Genomic DNA, 15,644 nt, shown 5'->3' with positions numbered 1-15,644 from the left:
TACTCCAGCTGCTACAATGAGAGCTCAGAACACCAGAACCTTAAAGAATGGAGACTCTGCCCTCAGATACATGTGGGCAACACCCTCTAAGAGCCTTGGAAGCTGGTGTGTGCGAAGAGAATTTTACCTTAAATATTTAGGGATTCAGAAAAGCATGAGCTTAACTTCAACTAGATTTAAGCACATGCTTAAATGCTTTGCTGAATCAGGGCCTTAAACAGTACCAGCTGCATTTAATAGCTTTCTAAAGCAAGACAAAAATAAAAAATACTGTGAAATAAAACTAGTGAAGCGTAGCTTATTTATGTTACAAAGTTAATTAAACTAAAACAATTTGCTACTAGGCTTTTAAACTATTACTATAAGGGACCACTCTAATGTAGATCCTTTGTGTATTCAGAATTAGATGGTGATAATGGTGGAATTACCAAAAGATTATTAATAAACCATGCCAACCTGTATTAAACTGGCTTCTGTTCCTTTTATACATATGGGATCAGATCTTTGGCTGAGTTAGAGCCAGTCAAAAAATTGCTAGGAAAACTTTTTTTCCCCTCAACGGAATAGGCATTTTTGGTCAAAAAAAAAATTTCCATGAAAATTATTATTTTGGTTGAAACTTCATTTTTCAATGAAAAATTCTGTTTAGTTTTGTTGGGGGGAAACATTTTCACTTCTATACTTTTCCCCAATGGAAAAAGGGAATTGGGGAGAGAAAGAGTGAGAGAGTTGAGGGGAAAAAGGGTGGTGGTGGTGGGAAATACAGCAGAAAAAAAGTAAACAAGTGGGCGAGTGGGTTTGTTCCACTGAAACAAAACTAAATATTTTGAATTTTTCTGCAAAATTTATTTTGCCCCCCCTCCCCATTTTAATTTCCTTCAACATTTTTCAAGATATGGCCTTTTCATTTTTAATTGGCTCATGTAAATTGGCATAGCTCCATTGACTTCCAAGGAGCTATGTTGATTTATACCATCTGGGAATGTGACCCACAGACTCAATTTTCATTGGAATATAACTATGAATTACCATTATCCACACATCATTTAAGACAGATTCACCTCTTCCAATTCAGAACCATAAACTTTTTTTGCCATTTACAGGAGTAACTGAATTCATAATATCCTGTCAGCCCTAATTCTGAATAATCTCCCAGATATATGCCATCTGTTACTGCTACTTACTGTACTTTGCAGTAAGGATCATTTCTAAAAATTTTATTTCTAATGAAAGTGATTTCCATGATGACTTTCACCCTCTAGCTTTAACTGTCTGGTCTCATGAACACCCCCTGTTCTAGAACATAAGAACAGCCGTACGGGGTCATGCCAATGGTCCATCTAGTCCAGTATCATGTCTTCTGACAGTGGCCAGTGCCAGATGCTTCAGAGGGAATGAACAGAATAGCACAGAACAATTCTGAGTACTCCATCCTCTGTTGTCCAGTCCCAGCTTCTGGCAGTTGGAGATTTAGGGCACCTGGAGCCCTAAATTGCATCCCTGCCCATCCTGGCTAAAAACCATTGATAGATCTATCCTCCATGAATTTATCTAGTTCTTTTTTGAACACAGCTGTACTTTTGACCTTCACAACATCCCATGTCAATGAGTTCCACAGGTTGACTGTAAGTTGTGTGAAGAAATACTTCCTTTTGTTTGTTTTAAACCTCCTGCCTAATAATTTCACCAGGTGACTCGAGTTCTTGTGTTATGTGAAGGAATAAATAATGCTTCCCTATTCATTTTCTCCACATCATTCATGATTTTACAGACCTCTATCATATCCCACCTTATTCACCTCTTTTCTATTTTTGTTCTCTATAAATATCCCTTTATTTGTCATTACCTTTCCTTCACAGGCATCCACAATGTCTAGCCACACAGAGTCAGCCACAATCTCACTGTGGCCTTGATTTTTAATGAAGTAGTAAGCAATAAAGCGAAATGCAGGCACCATTTTCTCAGTAACATCAAGGGTGATTATTTTGTTTGCATACGGGACCCTTCCCATAACCTCAACTTTTCCCTTTGTCACTACCTGCAATTCAAAAGCAAATACAAAACAAATCAAATGCTGTGCAATCATGACAGAATCTGTATTACATAAAGGGAATATGAAACTTAATAATCATGTCACTTAGGGCCAGATTCTGATAACTTTTATTCTGGTTTAGTAGCACCTAGCTCCATAAGTTCTCCCACTGAAGTCAATGTACTACTCATAGGGTGATGTTGGGTGCTGCACCTCAAAGAGGAACAGCACACAACTCATGGCCTATGGGTAGTACCTCTGAGTTCCGTGGGAGACCTCACGGAGTCGTGCCCTCCTGATTCTGGGCAACTCCTGGGGCTGGAGTAGTCCCCCAGTATAACTTAGCCCTGGCAGCCTGTTTAAGTTACAGTAGCATCGCAAGGCTGCCCTTAGAACTGCAGCACTTCCCAGAATTTTGGTATATGTGTGCGCTGGGGGTCCACCCTGACACACTCCTTCACTCCCAACTCTATCCCCAGCGCAGCCCTGTCCCGACCTTGCAAAAGAGACTTTAGAAGGCAGTCTTGTGGTTGTCCTTCTGCAGGATATCGAGACACTGGCTCTTTTACATCGGCTGGAGGGGGTATAGGTCTTTCACTTGCAGAATAAGGTATTACTCAGTGTGAATAAGAATATCAGAGTCTGGCTCTTTGTCTTGATTCACTCACTGTTACATCTGCTAATTCTTTTATCTGCAAATAATCCTATTTATTTCAATTGAAGCACTTCTAGAGAAAGTTGTAAGAAAGCCAGAATCAGGCCCTTATAGATGGAAGAGCTGAAAAAGATTTTACCTGAACTGATGCTAGACACTTTTCAAAACAACAATAGAGAGGATACAATAAAAACATAGGGTCATTTGGCCAGAAGTCTTAAAAAAATACAGGTTTTTGCCATTAAAATGGCAAAAGTAGAACAGAGATCCTCACAAATGAGCTAATGGAGTTTCTCCTTTCAGACAGGTTTTAACTTTCTTACAGATATTGAACTTCAAGAGTAGTAAGGTGCCCAGGTATCAGGTATTCTAATCCTGATATAAAATTGTCTCTTCTTTACTTCTAACTTGTAAATCTTGGGATTGTGATCTTCAAAACTGTCTAAGCTTTTGGACACCTGATTCTCATTGAAATTAAATGGTAATTGGGTGTCCAAATGCTTTGGACAGCTTTGAAAATGTCAGCTGTAAAGTGCAGTTATGGTTAAAAAAATGAACATATTTGTCACTCAACTGATTTGTTCTCTGAGTTGATTCATAGTCAGATCTGCTTACTTTCATGAAAGAAATATTTTTTATACCTAGTAGCATTGCAGAGTCAATAAAAGCTGCGAGAAACTGAGCAAGATTGTTTTCTGGCTTGTGCATCATGAAGAGAATTGTTCATTAAATTCCAGTCTTAGTCCTGGTCTACACTATAGAGTTAGGTCGATGCAAGGCAGTTTATGTTGACCTAGCTATGTAAGTGTCTACACTAAAATTTCACTCCTGCCAGCGTAATTTGCTCACTACACCAACTTAATAACTCTACTTTCACAAGGGACATAGAGTCAATGTTGATGTAGTTAGGTCGACACAGTGTCAGTGTAGACCCTGTGGATGTCAGCGTTCAGCCAGCGCAGTTGAATTGGTTTTACATGTCCACACTATGTTCCCTGTGTGACAGTCACACCAGGAGAACATGTACTGATTTAACTACCAGGGTGGGGCATTGTGGGACAGTTTCTGAAAGGCAGCAACAGCTGATGTAAGCAATGCAGTCTCTACACTGACACTGCATCAGCTTAACTACATTGACCTAAGCACTATGCCTCTTGCAGAAAGGAGTTATTAAGTCAGCGTAGTGGGTGAGTTACATCGGTGGGAGCTACATTTTAGTGTAGATGCTTACAGAGTTAGGTTGACATAAGCTGCCTTACGTTGACCTAACTCTGCAGTGTAAACCAGGCCTGTGTTGCTTACATTGACTGTTGCTGGCTTTCTGAAGCCATCCCACAATTCCCCACACTGACAATTCAAGTATCAGAGGGCTAATCCGTGTTAGTCTGTATCCACAAAAACAACGAGGAGTCCAGTGGCACCTTAAAGACTAAAAGATTTATTTGGGCATAAGCTTTCATGGGTAAAAAACCACTTCTTCATCCATACCGAAAGAAGTGGGTTTTTTACACATGAAAACTTATGCTCAAATAAATTTGTTAGTCTTTAAGGTGCCACCGGACTGACAGCTCCATCGGGCAAGTGCTCCTGGTGAGGATGCACACAGCCAACACAAAGAGCAAAGTGTAGACATGCACAAGCTATGCAATGACTGCGGCAGCTGTATGCCAACGTAAATTAGAGCAACTTCATTTTGTAGTGTAGACATGCTCTCAGATTCCGTCAGACCTGAACAGGAAACTATTTTCCCATCCTAAGGAAATGGTTGAGATTTTGAAATTTTCCATCCTGAATCAGGACAAAAAGCCAAAAATCTCAAAAATTTTAGCAAACTGTTAATCCAAAAAAAAAATTCACTTTGGGTTGCTTCACATAAGTTTGAAACATGTCACTTCCCATGTTTATATCATTTTATTTTAAAAAAAACTTAAATGTCTCAACCACAAAAAAAAAGATTTTGAACTAAAAAACTGGAACTTTTCATTTTGAACATGTTGGAATGGGACATCTTGGCAATTTCAAAACACATTTCAAAAATATTTCAAAACAGGAAATTCATCAAACCTGACCCTTTCCTGTAAAAAGCATCAGTTTCAAAAGATCATGTCCACTGAAAAAGGTTTTGTCAAAACATTCCTGGCCAGCTCTAGTTGCAGGTGATGATGCACTAGCTAGAAAGGACTAGCTGGGCGTTGGGATCCCAGGTGAGTTTTAAAAAAGTATAGTTTTACTTGTAAAATGAGAACCATTTATCTGGTAGAGACACTGCAAGGCATTAAAGGACGCCAGCAATATGACTGCACTTTAAACTCCTGGGGCCTGATTCTCATTTATGCACATATACTTTTCTGCTGACTTTAAGGCCCCTCTACACTGAAAGAGTGATGCAAAGGGGCCCAAGTATAAATAAGAATCAGGACGATAAAGACTAAATTTAAAAAAAGAAAATCTGGGCTTATTGCAGCTTTAAGAACCAAATTCAGATCTGGTAAAAGGGGGCATAAATTTGGCCCAAACTTAGGAAAATCAGGAGATCATGGAATTTTTCTTCCTAAGACTCCAGTTTCCAAAGCTCTCAAGCTGGTACCTTTCACTTCAATTAAAGTATATGGATGTCACAAAAGATCTAAAAATACCAAGTGTATGGATCTCTTTGTACCAGACCTCCGCCACAGCTGCATCTTAATGTTAACATGCTTTTCTCCCAACCTAAAAAAGGTCAGTTGTGTAGATTTATAAACTGCAAAATGATCTGTTCTAATGCAAATATTTGTTGTCACAGTCCTATTTCTAACCATGTAATAGAAATAGTCAATGGCATTGCTTCTGGACTGGTGGACATCCTTCAAGGTAACATGTAAAGTATCTCCAGGTGCAATGACAGCATGTGGAATGCTGATACTAAGGTAGTTCTGGGTAGCAGACTGGTATCTCTCAGCAGTGGTTTTGGTTCCGGCTGATTCCATGCCAGGCTTCCCCTCCTCAGCCCTCACCTGTGAAGAAAGAAAAGGACAGAGCAAACAGCATGCCAATTAAGGGACAATATCAGGTGCCACTGTTAATTCATGTATTACCAAGTCACCTGGAAAACACTGGAGGGTGAGTTGTGTCACCACAATGCACTAAGTCTAGGAGCTTGTTTGCAGAGCTTGGTGATTTCAAAATAAGAACAACAATTCTATAACCTGATTCTCTCTCATTGCTTATTTTGCTGTTGCTATATTTGTCTTTGATATTTTCCTAGAGTAGCTTGCTCAATGACACCCACACTAAGCGGCTTAATAATGATTAATAATAAGTATTTTGAAAATAAAATTAACAACCATTCAAATGCGCAGATGACTATGCTAAAGTAGCTGTGTGATTTTACTGATCTGTCTTTTGTCATTCCATACTTCCCCGTTAGCTATGAATCAAGTCATGTCTATCCTACAAATGACTCTGGAGGAAGATCCCTGCACCTGCGTGCAGCGCCACTGACATCAGAGGTTGACTCTGGATCCATCTACACTGCAGCTAGAGGTGCAATTTCCAGATGCACATACAGTAGCTTTTATTGACCTAGCTTGCTACAAAAACTGTGGCTGCAGTAGCACAGACAGCAGGATAGGCTATCCATTGGAGTACAATCCCATCTGAGGCCCTAGGTAGTTGCTCAAGTGGCTAAGCAATCCTGCCACTCATGCTGCTGTGGTTACGCGGCTATTTTTAGCATATTAACTTGATCAAAGCTAGCACATGTATGTTTACCCAAGATAGAAATTACACCTCCAGCCCAAGTATAGATGTACCCTTTGTGTTCAGGAGTTTGCCCAAGAACAAAATGCATAGTGACCTCAGGATTTTGTCCACCATTTCTGCCGTTGTGTGAAAGTGGAAGCTATATTTTGACAAAATTTGGCTATCACAAACCGAGCACAAATACACTACTATTAGTATTTAACATTTGTACAGCACAGATGCTGTACAGGGAAAATAAAGAACTGATCCCTGTCCTGAGAAGATTACAGTCTAGCTAACCATACAAACTATTTTACAATGCAACTTTAGGGCCTGAGTCAGTCAACCCTTGCACATGCAAACAATCCTAAAAGTAGTTTCCATCATATCAGTGAAACTATTCAAGTGCGTAAAGATTTACAACATCAGGCTCCTACTTAATGTAACATCTTCAATGGAATTTTCCTAAAAATGTTCGTATGATATAAGGAATCATGCTGCAGTTGCCTTGCAGCTTCCATCAAAAATATTCTGGGCATTCATTTTCTGTAAATACATTGTAAAAGTTTGTCTAGCAATTTTTTTTACCATTATTTGTAGCTTCTCTGCAGCACGAGGAATGTTGAATACAAAGGATACTAGACCTTCTTTACTAGAAAGTGCAGTCTTTTTCTTTGGGTCTTTTCTATCTCGGGTAAGAGTTGCAGTAACAGACACGGCAGCAGCAGGAGAACCATCAGCAGAAGTTATAGATGCCTATTGGGGAAAATTTCCACAGGCAAATGACAGGGTGAAAATAAAATCTTAAAACAAGGAAAGATATTTTAAACCAATAGGAAATATGAATCCTTAAAAATTATTATTTGGAAATTTGACCATTGGGAGGGAGAAACAGGAGGTGACTTCGTCTTGTTACCAACTAGTATCATGCAACTACACCCAGATTCCCTGTTGTGCCAGTGCTCTCCTAAGCACATATCACTCCTGGGGGAATTCTGCACCACTGCACAAGTGCAGAATTCATGTGCCCTGCAGATGTTTTTTTCTCCACAGAAAATACATTCTGCCGGAGAGGCACTGCAGTTATGCCTTTCACCCACCAAAGGCTGCTCTGGCACCAGAACAGAGGCAGCCAGCTCACCAGCTGTAGCAGTCAACAGCTGATGGGGAGAGAGCAGAGGGTGTGTTCCTCACAGCGCCCTGCCTATGGGGCCAGGTGAGGAGGCAAGGGACGGACAGAGAGTGTCACATAGGGCTGCTGGGGGATCACAGACTGGGGATCAGAAGGGCTAGTAGTGGGACCAGCCTGGAGTGGTGGTTGAATGGGAGTGGGGGTGCAGGGACACATGGGGACAGGGAGATGCAGAGACACATTGTGGGGGATGGCTGAATGGGGGTACAGGCCTACATGGAGAGGGGAGGCAGGGACACATGGGGACGGGGGGGGGCTGAGTGGGGGTGCAGGGACACATAGGGATTGGGGGGTGCATGAGGATGGGGGCAGATGTGCCTGACTGACTGGAAAAGGCTAGGGGTCATCCAGGGTCTGTAAGGGGGAGGCTCCTCAACTCCTTAACAATCCCTTCCCCTGCAAAAAACCCTGTTCCATACTTCTCCCACGCACACCCAGCAACCCTTCAGGTTCACTCCCAGGCTCATTCCCAGCAATTACTTCCTCCTCCCTCAACTCCTCCATTACCCCTGACTCCCCCAAGCCTTTGCACTGCTTCTGAGGGGTGTGGGAAATACGTTTCTGTATTGTAGATTAAATAAATTATTACTCATATGCCTAGTAAGGAATCTGTTTGTCAAAAAAACATTTCATTAATCTTTTTTGTTGTCTGCATTGTTACAGACATACTTGTTGACAGGTATTTTTAAATAAATTATCAAAATAATTGTAACTGACATAATTATATTGTGTTATTTTCACAAATAAAATATGCAGAATTTTAATTTTTTGGTGCAGAATTCCCCCAGGAGTAGCATATGTAATCACTTAGGCCTTGGAGACAAGTGATTATATGAGAATTTCAGCTTCCATAACAGACAGACAGACACACATTAAGTTTCTAGCCGTGATCGCTGTGCCGAAAAATTTGAAAACATTAACCCTGACAGCTCAAAAGCCAGAAGACAAATGAAAAGAAAGCAACTTTTATTTTAAAAATCTCTGGATTTGTAAGCCAATTTCATGATTTTTGGGGGGGGAGCGGGCACTGTCTCATAGCTTTTGAAGGCTTTAGGTGTACCATTGCATCCTTAGTTCCTTTCTTAAAGAGAAGTTCTATATTTTCTACTCTCCACCCTCTGCTATGGCTCTATGTACTCAGAAAGATAAAACCAGAAAATGAACAGAGATAGACAGCAACATTTTGGGCCTACACTTGCCAGGTATTCCTCACAAAGAAATCCCATGGAAGAAGCTGGGAATTCTATGGGCAGGACAGCTGCTAGATGAGTCCCTGTTAATGGAAGAAAGCAGCTACTGCAAACTAAACATTACTTACCACAATGGAGAAAGGTGCCCCAGGCACAAAATATTGTTTGGTGTTGGACAGGTCTATACTATAAGGAGATTTGACAAACTTCACACTACTGAGTTCTTCCTCCTGGATTTCACCACCTATTAATAGCAAACACCTTTTATGGCCAAAGACATTTTTTACTCCCACACAAATGTTAAAAGGCATCCACAAATGAAGAAAACTAAAGTACAACAGAAGTGAATGAAGCTAAGCCTTCGTTTCCAAAGACTCAAGGCTTAGTTTATAATGGAATATCACTTTTCTTGGCCTTGGATTCCTTAGTATGCTCAGGCTGCTCTTCAGTCATACGATGCAGCCACTCCACATAGCCAATGAAGCTGGGTTGCATTGCCAGTGTGTACCCCTCAGCCTTCCTGATCTCCACCTTCCCCCACACATATACAACCCAGTTTTCCCTTCCCTTCTGAACAGTGTACACCCCCTGCTCACATCCCTCTTGCTGTCCTTGCTGAGGGAATGTGGTGCAGAGAATGGCTTGGGGGGAAGAAAACATTTAGGTTAACAGTAATATTTTTATCATTTATGTGAACTGATAGCAGGCAGGTGATATTTCTTTACTGTTAAAGGTATTACTCAACGTCAAGAGGGTGGACTCTGGCCCTTTGAGAGCTTCATTTTTTACTAGGGGCTTGATTCCACCACTCTCGCTCCCTTTGAGTAGTTCTTTTCTCGACAATTAGTTCTATTGGGAGTACTCAAAAAAGCAGGCCTTACTCAGCGTGAGTAATGGTGGAAGAATCAGGCCTCAGGTCTCTAACATTCTGGGAGGAGAGTTTTCTTTTCTGGCAAATACTTCTAATACTTTTATGCTTGTTCGATATTTTATTTTGCAGATTCAAACCTTCATGATAACTTCGCAGTCAGCTCCTGCTCATCCAGCATTATTATTCACTGGTTTTGGCTGGATCTCCTTCTTGCTGCAAAAAAGCTGATACATTCCTAGCCAAAATTCAGTGTGGCTAGCGAGGAGAGAGGGGAAAAAACCCTTCTATAACATCTGTTTGTCACTTCTGTGCTCTCAGGGTCAGCCCCTACTGAATAAAGTTCATCAGCTGTGTATGCCATTATATGCACAATGGTGTCCACAATGTTAAGACTCAGACTAAATTATAGCAAGTATAAACATATATATTATCTAGCTCTCTTTCAGTTGTGCTAAGCAGACAATAAAACATGATGGATGAAATCCTGGCCCTATTGAAGTCAATGGGAGTTTTGCCATTGGCTTCCATGGGTATGTCTTCACTGCAGAGTTAACTAAAGAGATCTACACTCCACTTAATTCTCTCATGTCAGCCCAGCATGAGTGAGAGCAGCCACACTGTGAAAAAACACTCAAACTGTTGCATCCACATTGATGCCGTACTCACTTGTGTGCGGCAGTAAGACTGCTGCGGCATATCCCACGGCTCTTAGTGTTGCAGTATGCACAGGTCCTTGGAATATAGCCTCGGGATACCCCTTAGCCCATCTGGCTGCGGGGCCTGATCTAAGGCTTGTTCCAGCACCACAGTCTGTTCCTGTGACTCCGCCCCATGTTCTGCTGTGGTCTACTCCGGTGCCATTGCTACTGGTCTCAAAATCCCTGCTCAGAAGCTTGTCATGTAGGTCTATGGGCTCTGTGCTTGGGACCATGGTGAGTCCCCAATCAGGGGAAGGTAGATGGTGATTTGCTAACCTTTGCCTTGTGGTAGAAGGTCTTTAGATGTTTAATGCACTACCTGCATTGAACAGCAGTCCCATCTTCACTAGCCTCTTTGAGATGTTCTCAGACAAGTGGATATTTGCTCCCAAAATCATGCTCCCTGCTGTGCTCACAGCACTGGTTAACCAGAACTGTGGCGTGCTCCTTTGGCCAGCTAGCAGCACGCTGGGTGTTGACCATAATGTAGAGCTGTTTTGCAGAGTTGGGCTGAGCAGGAAATGGAGAAGGCTGAGTGGAATGAAGAGTTAAACGTTGACTGACAAGTAGCTTCTGGTGCATGGGAGGCAAGTAGGAAGTGACTAGAAAGAAGAGCTGGAACGTACAGGACCCAGGAATGTGGTATGGTATTGGAGGACTATCTGAACACAAGCTTGGCTACAGCTGTATCCTCACTGCAAAGTGGACAGTTTGAAGCATGCCTTACAGCAAAATGTGGGCTTTAACCCACCCCCCAGCTGTGCAAACAAACATGGGTTCAAGGCTCATATAAGCACATGCTTTAGGATACTGTGTGTGGATGGTGGTGTGAGGGGTGGGCATAAAACGAGGATAAGAACACATGATAAAGCCTGCGGCATAGACATAATGTATGTGGACAACAGTCAAATAAGCACCTGTGTTAATGTGCAGTGAAAAGAAGTTCCATGGACCAAGATTTCACCCAGTGAGAATTGTACTGGGAAAAGATCAATGAAAATGCTGTAGATTACATCAGCAAATGCTTAGTTTACTTACTTGCAGTTTCTATAGCTGTAACAGAGACATATAAAAAATGCCCTTCCAAAGCAGTAATGTTCTTTGTTATTTTTTCTTCCAAAGATTTGGTACTTAACGTGACTGTTCCTTTTCCATTTTGTATCTAAAATCAAGATGGAAAAATATTATTCCCTTTGGTGCTTTGAATGGTATTAGATTTAAAGGTTATGTTGCACTTCCAGTAAATTGACTGTAATAGTACAAAGGCCAGTGTTTTAAGGCCATTTGCTATTTCATTTCCACGAATCTCAACAATATTGAACTCAACTGGTATAAAATAACATAGCTCCACTGAACTAATATTTAATATGATTCAATATTCAATCATATACAATAATCATTTCTAGTATGTTGTACTTACTGAAGGCTGTTGTTCCAGGCCTGGGAGAAAGATTTTTTTATCAGTTTCCTCTATTATGCCAAATCGCACATATGCAACACCATCTATCCCTTTTCCATAAGAGTGCCTTTAAAAGGGAAAAGAATGAAGCAACAATAATTATAGTAATATTCACACAGTAGACAGTCTAATGTGTGCTTGCTAATGAACATGAAACGAAAGAGTCCCTTTACCTAGCAATGTGTTAGTATTGTGCCATGGTAACTGAGTATTTAGAACTGAAATACAGCTCTAGCAACTAGTGCTAAACATATGATAATCTTTGACAGCTTCATGTACAAAGCTGTAGACATACAAAGTGCACACCTTAGATGCGTCACTTAGTCCCTGAGCTAGTCTACACTAGGGCCATATAAATGGAGCCGCAGAACATAGCAGCAGTTAGTTGCTGCTAGAAGCTGGAGAAGAAACAACTGAACGCCTGCCTGGTGGAGGGAACTGCAGCACAACGGATGGCAGGGACTCAGGGGAGCGAGAGGCTTCTGGCTGGCTGCTAGTTCTGAGCCAAAGACAGTTCGCTAGCAGGGACTGGGGGAGCAATGAAGGAGCTCCCATCTGGCTGTGGACACTTAGTAGGGACTGAGCCTGTGGAGGGCCGCAGGAAGATAGTGTCTCCAGGGAGGAAGCACTGGGGATACAGCCCCATACCAGGGCTGGACTGGTTTAAAGACTGCGGACACACCCAACCAGAGGGGACACTCGTGAGAGGTGGGTGCCGACCCTGCTACACTGCTCTACCTCACAGGGGTGTTAAAATTATGAGGTTCTCATATACTACAGTGATGGAGCATATAGGTGCGTAAGATTGATATAGCAAGTAAAGAAACACCAAATTTCTGAGACTCTCTGCATAAAGGATCAACTCTACAGCAACTGCTAATATAGGACCAGCATTTCCAATTCAGATGACAAATGGCCTAAAAACAGAACCATTTCTCTGAACATCACTGAATTTTCAGGGTTTTGGTAACTGCTCTTGGTTCTGCCAGTCTCTGCTTGAAACCTGTGCATGAGAACGTAATGTCTAAGAAACTGTATTAATGCTACTTATTTTTAAATAAATAGCAAACATTGCCCATCTGTTTTCCTCATCATTACTCTTTGCTTATTGGAGGGGACTTAAGGTTGATGTCATTATTCTAAAATTAGAAGTTGGCCCAAATAAAGCCACGAGATCCAAACACCACTGAGTTAGGGAAAAGTTCAAATTTGGGTCTGAACTAACAGCTGAGGTCCATCTCTGTATAAATCATAAGTTACTGGGCTTTAGAATGTTGCTAACTCTTATATTTGCTGATTTTTCATTTAATTAAAAATAATTATCCCTGGTTGTCTTAGGGACCTGTTGATCTAGCAACCCAGAAATAAATTCTCTCTCATCTTCATCTCTTCTATAGCTCATAAAGAAAGGCACAAAGCCCTGTTTCTTTCTTTATCAGACTGCATCTCATTAGCACAGAAGCAGCATTTCACAGCAATGTTTCAAGAAAGAAGAGACTGAGAGAAAGGACCAGAATATGGAAGATTGAAGGAGAAATGCTTGAGAAAAACCAGAGCCTGCTCCCACTAAAGTTAGTGGAAAGTCTCCAACTGATTTCTATTATACAGAATCAGATGTTAGATGACCTGCAGCATGTACACAGAAACAAGAATTATGAGACGTATATGATAGATATATGATCCATAACAATGTAAAAAATCTAATATCTGTCTATTTAGGTACCTATGTGGCCCTCATCAACCTAGTATCTAAGCATCTAAACTAGAAAACAAACATTTTAAAAAAAGATTTGGTTATTTAAATGGTCAAATTAAGCAACGTACAATTATTAATTCCGTCAAGACACTGAAACCAGTGCATTTTGACGTCTCATATGGCTTGAAAGCATTCAGTCTTCAAACTTGGGACCCCAAAAGATGCATTTGCCAACAATTGAACTGCCTCTCCTGTCTTATGGATTAATTTAATTATTAATTACAAGGATTGGAGGAAGTGACAGAGTTCACTTTTTCTTATCCCCAAGCCTCATAAAAAAGACACCATTAAAATATACTTACGTTGCATAAATATCAAATGTAAAGGTCTTGTTCCAAATATGGTAGTATGGCTCAAATGGGATAAGTTTGACTTCAAAAGATGGAAGCTCTGCACAAAAAGAACACAAAAAAATAAAGATCACGTCTAAAAAAGTTCACATTTCAAATGTGCCTTCAACTCCTGAGAGTTTGTAATGCACAAGGCTTTGGAAAAATTGGCAGCTCTTTGTTCCTGTACTGAGAGGTGTGCAGAGAAAGTTGAAGTCTCCATTTAAGCTTTAGGCAAAGGCAGAGCAGTCTTTGATAGCCCTCTTGCTAACCAATAGTTGGAGCTATATTACAATGGCATAGAGACAGATAGACTCTGGACAGGAGCCTGATCTCACAAATACTGATTTATATCCACTGAAGTCAATGATATTTCACATGTGTAAAATATATGTGAGATCAGAATCAGGCCCGCTGGCTGAGTGATACCCTTAGAGTCAGCTGTTCCTCACCAAAGTACATTCATTATAAAATCCTCCAGTTCACTAAGGGTCAGATCATGATTGGCCCCTACATGGGTGCCTAGGGATGAGAGGGTGCAAATTCTTCCCAATTCAAGCACCTTGCATATGAATTGGCTCAGCCAAGTGTCAAGACTGTTTCTCTGTGCATCAATTTGAGCCCAAGGCACTGTAGAATGGGTAGAGCCATTACCCTGCTACCTCCCATCACTGCCCCCCAACACACACACATACACACTGCACTGGCCCACACAGCAATTCAGACACACTGGGGTGAGTAACCATCATCATCTTAATGGATGGTGGAGATTGCGTGCTACCATATGCACCAGGGAACTCAGCGAGACATTACACCTCCTTGAGGTATAATCCCACAAAGTGCTGCTTGAAGAAAGGTTAACACCACCTCCTACTTGGGTCACTGCCTTTCAAGCCCATTTGGCCCTCAGTTATCTAGAAGATCTAATATCTCAGCTCAACCAGATATTTCGCTGAGATATAGTCAGAACTTCAAGTACTCATACTCCAAATTAAACTTTAGCTTACCATAATTTTTAACTTCAAATTCAGCTGAACTATTGGACATCTCATACTCATCAAACCAGGCCAGGATTTTCCAGTTTCCAGGACTAGTGTTCAGATTAAATAGAGAGGGGAAAGTTTCTCTTACTCAATAGATTTTCAAAGCAATTTAAACATATTTAATGTATTGCTAAATAGAATAAGGAAAGAAAACAAACCCCAGCAGTTGAAACCAAATACCAGTCCCTGCTTCCTTCCTTTGTCTTCACCCCCTAACAATGAATTTCCTTCATTTTACTTTCCCTTTACTGCTGGGGAGCCCATAAATGTCTCTCTGAAGCATTGCAGTCTGGATTGAAATAGACACTTTGGAGAGCATGAGGAACAAGCCAATAAATTACCATGTTGCAAACTATGTGGAACACAGATTACCCGCTAAAAAGCTATATGAAGAAGACAGTCACAATATATTTGCAAGAGGCAATCTTCATGCTATGAGCTCTAAATAATTCAGCATAGCATTTAAGCACCTTTAACTTTAAGCACATGCTTAAGTCTCATTGAAGTCAATGGGATTCAAGCATGTACTAAACAAATGCTTAAATATAAGTGCTATACTAAAGAGGGACAGATTTAAGCACATGATTACAATTAAGCAGTTTTGCTGAACTGGGGCCTTAATAATTTGGAATATAGATAGCAGCACCATATAAGCACTAAGCGGTTGAGCTGGCTCTTGTAAGGATCAAGGTGTCTTCC

The 15,644-nt window shown here is 41.0% G+C and overlaps 1 protein-coding gene across 1 annotated transcript in view; it reads right to left on the bottom strand.

Annotated features, from left to right (window-relative positions):
• LOC102944866 (complement C4) overlaps positions 1-15,644 on the bottom strand; it is a 95,354-nt gene that overhangs the window by 66,063 nt on the left and 13,647 nt on the right. The window contains exons 7-14 of the mRNA XM_043545663.1: positions 14,910-14,992; positions 13,876-13,963; positions 11,779-11,884; positions 11,397-11,520; positions 8,918-9,033; positions 6,996-7,163; positions 5,483-5,680; positions 1,847-2,038 (exon numbers count right to left, since the gene is read on the bottom strand). Of these exons, the coding sequence (XP_043401598.1) occupies positions 1,847-2,038; positions 5,483-5,680; positions 6,996-7,163; positions 8,918-9,033; positions 11,397-11,520; positions 11,779-11,884; positions 13,876-13,963; positions 14,910-14,992 (1,075 nt within the window). The remainder of the gene's footprint in view (positions 1-1,846; positions 2,039-5,482; positions 5,681-6,995; positions 7,164-8,917; positions 9,034-11,396; positions 11,521-11,778; positions 11,885-13,875; positions 13,964-14,909; positions 14,993-15,644) is intronic.

Source organism: Chelonia mydas, chromosome 1 (genome assembly GCF_015237465.2).
Source record: "Chelonia mydas isolate rCheMyd1 chromosome 1, rCheMyd1.pri.v2, whole genome shotgun sequence".
NCBI lineage: Eukaryota > Metazoa > Chordata > Testudines > Cheloniidae > Chelonia > Chelonia mydas.
Note: the sequence above shows the minus strand (reverse complement) of the source record. Positions and strands in the feature narration are given on the sequence as shown.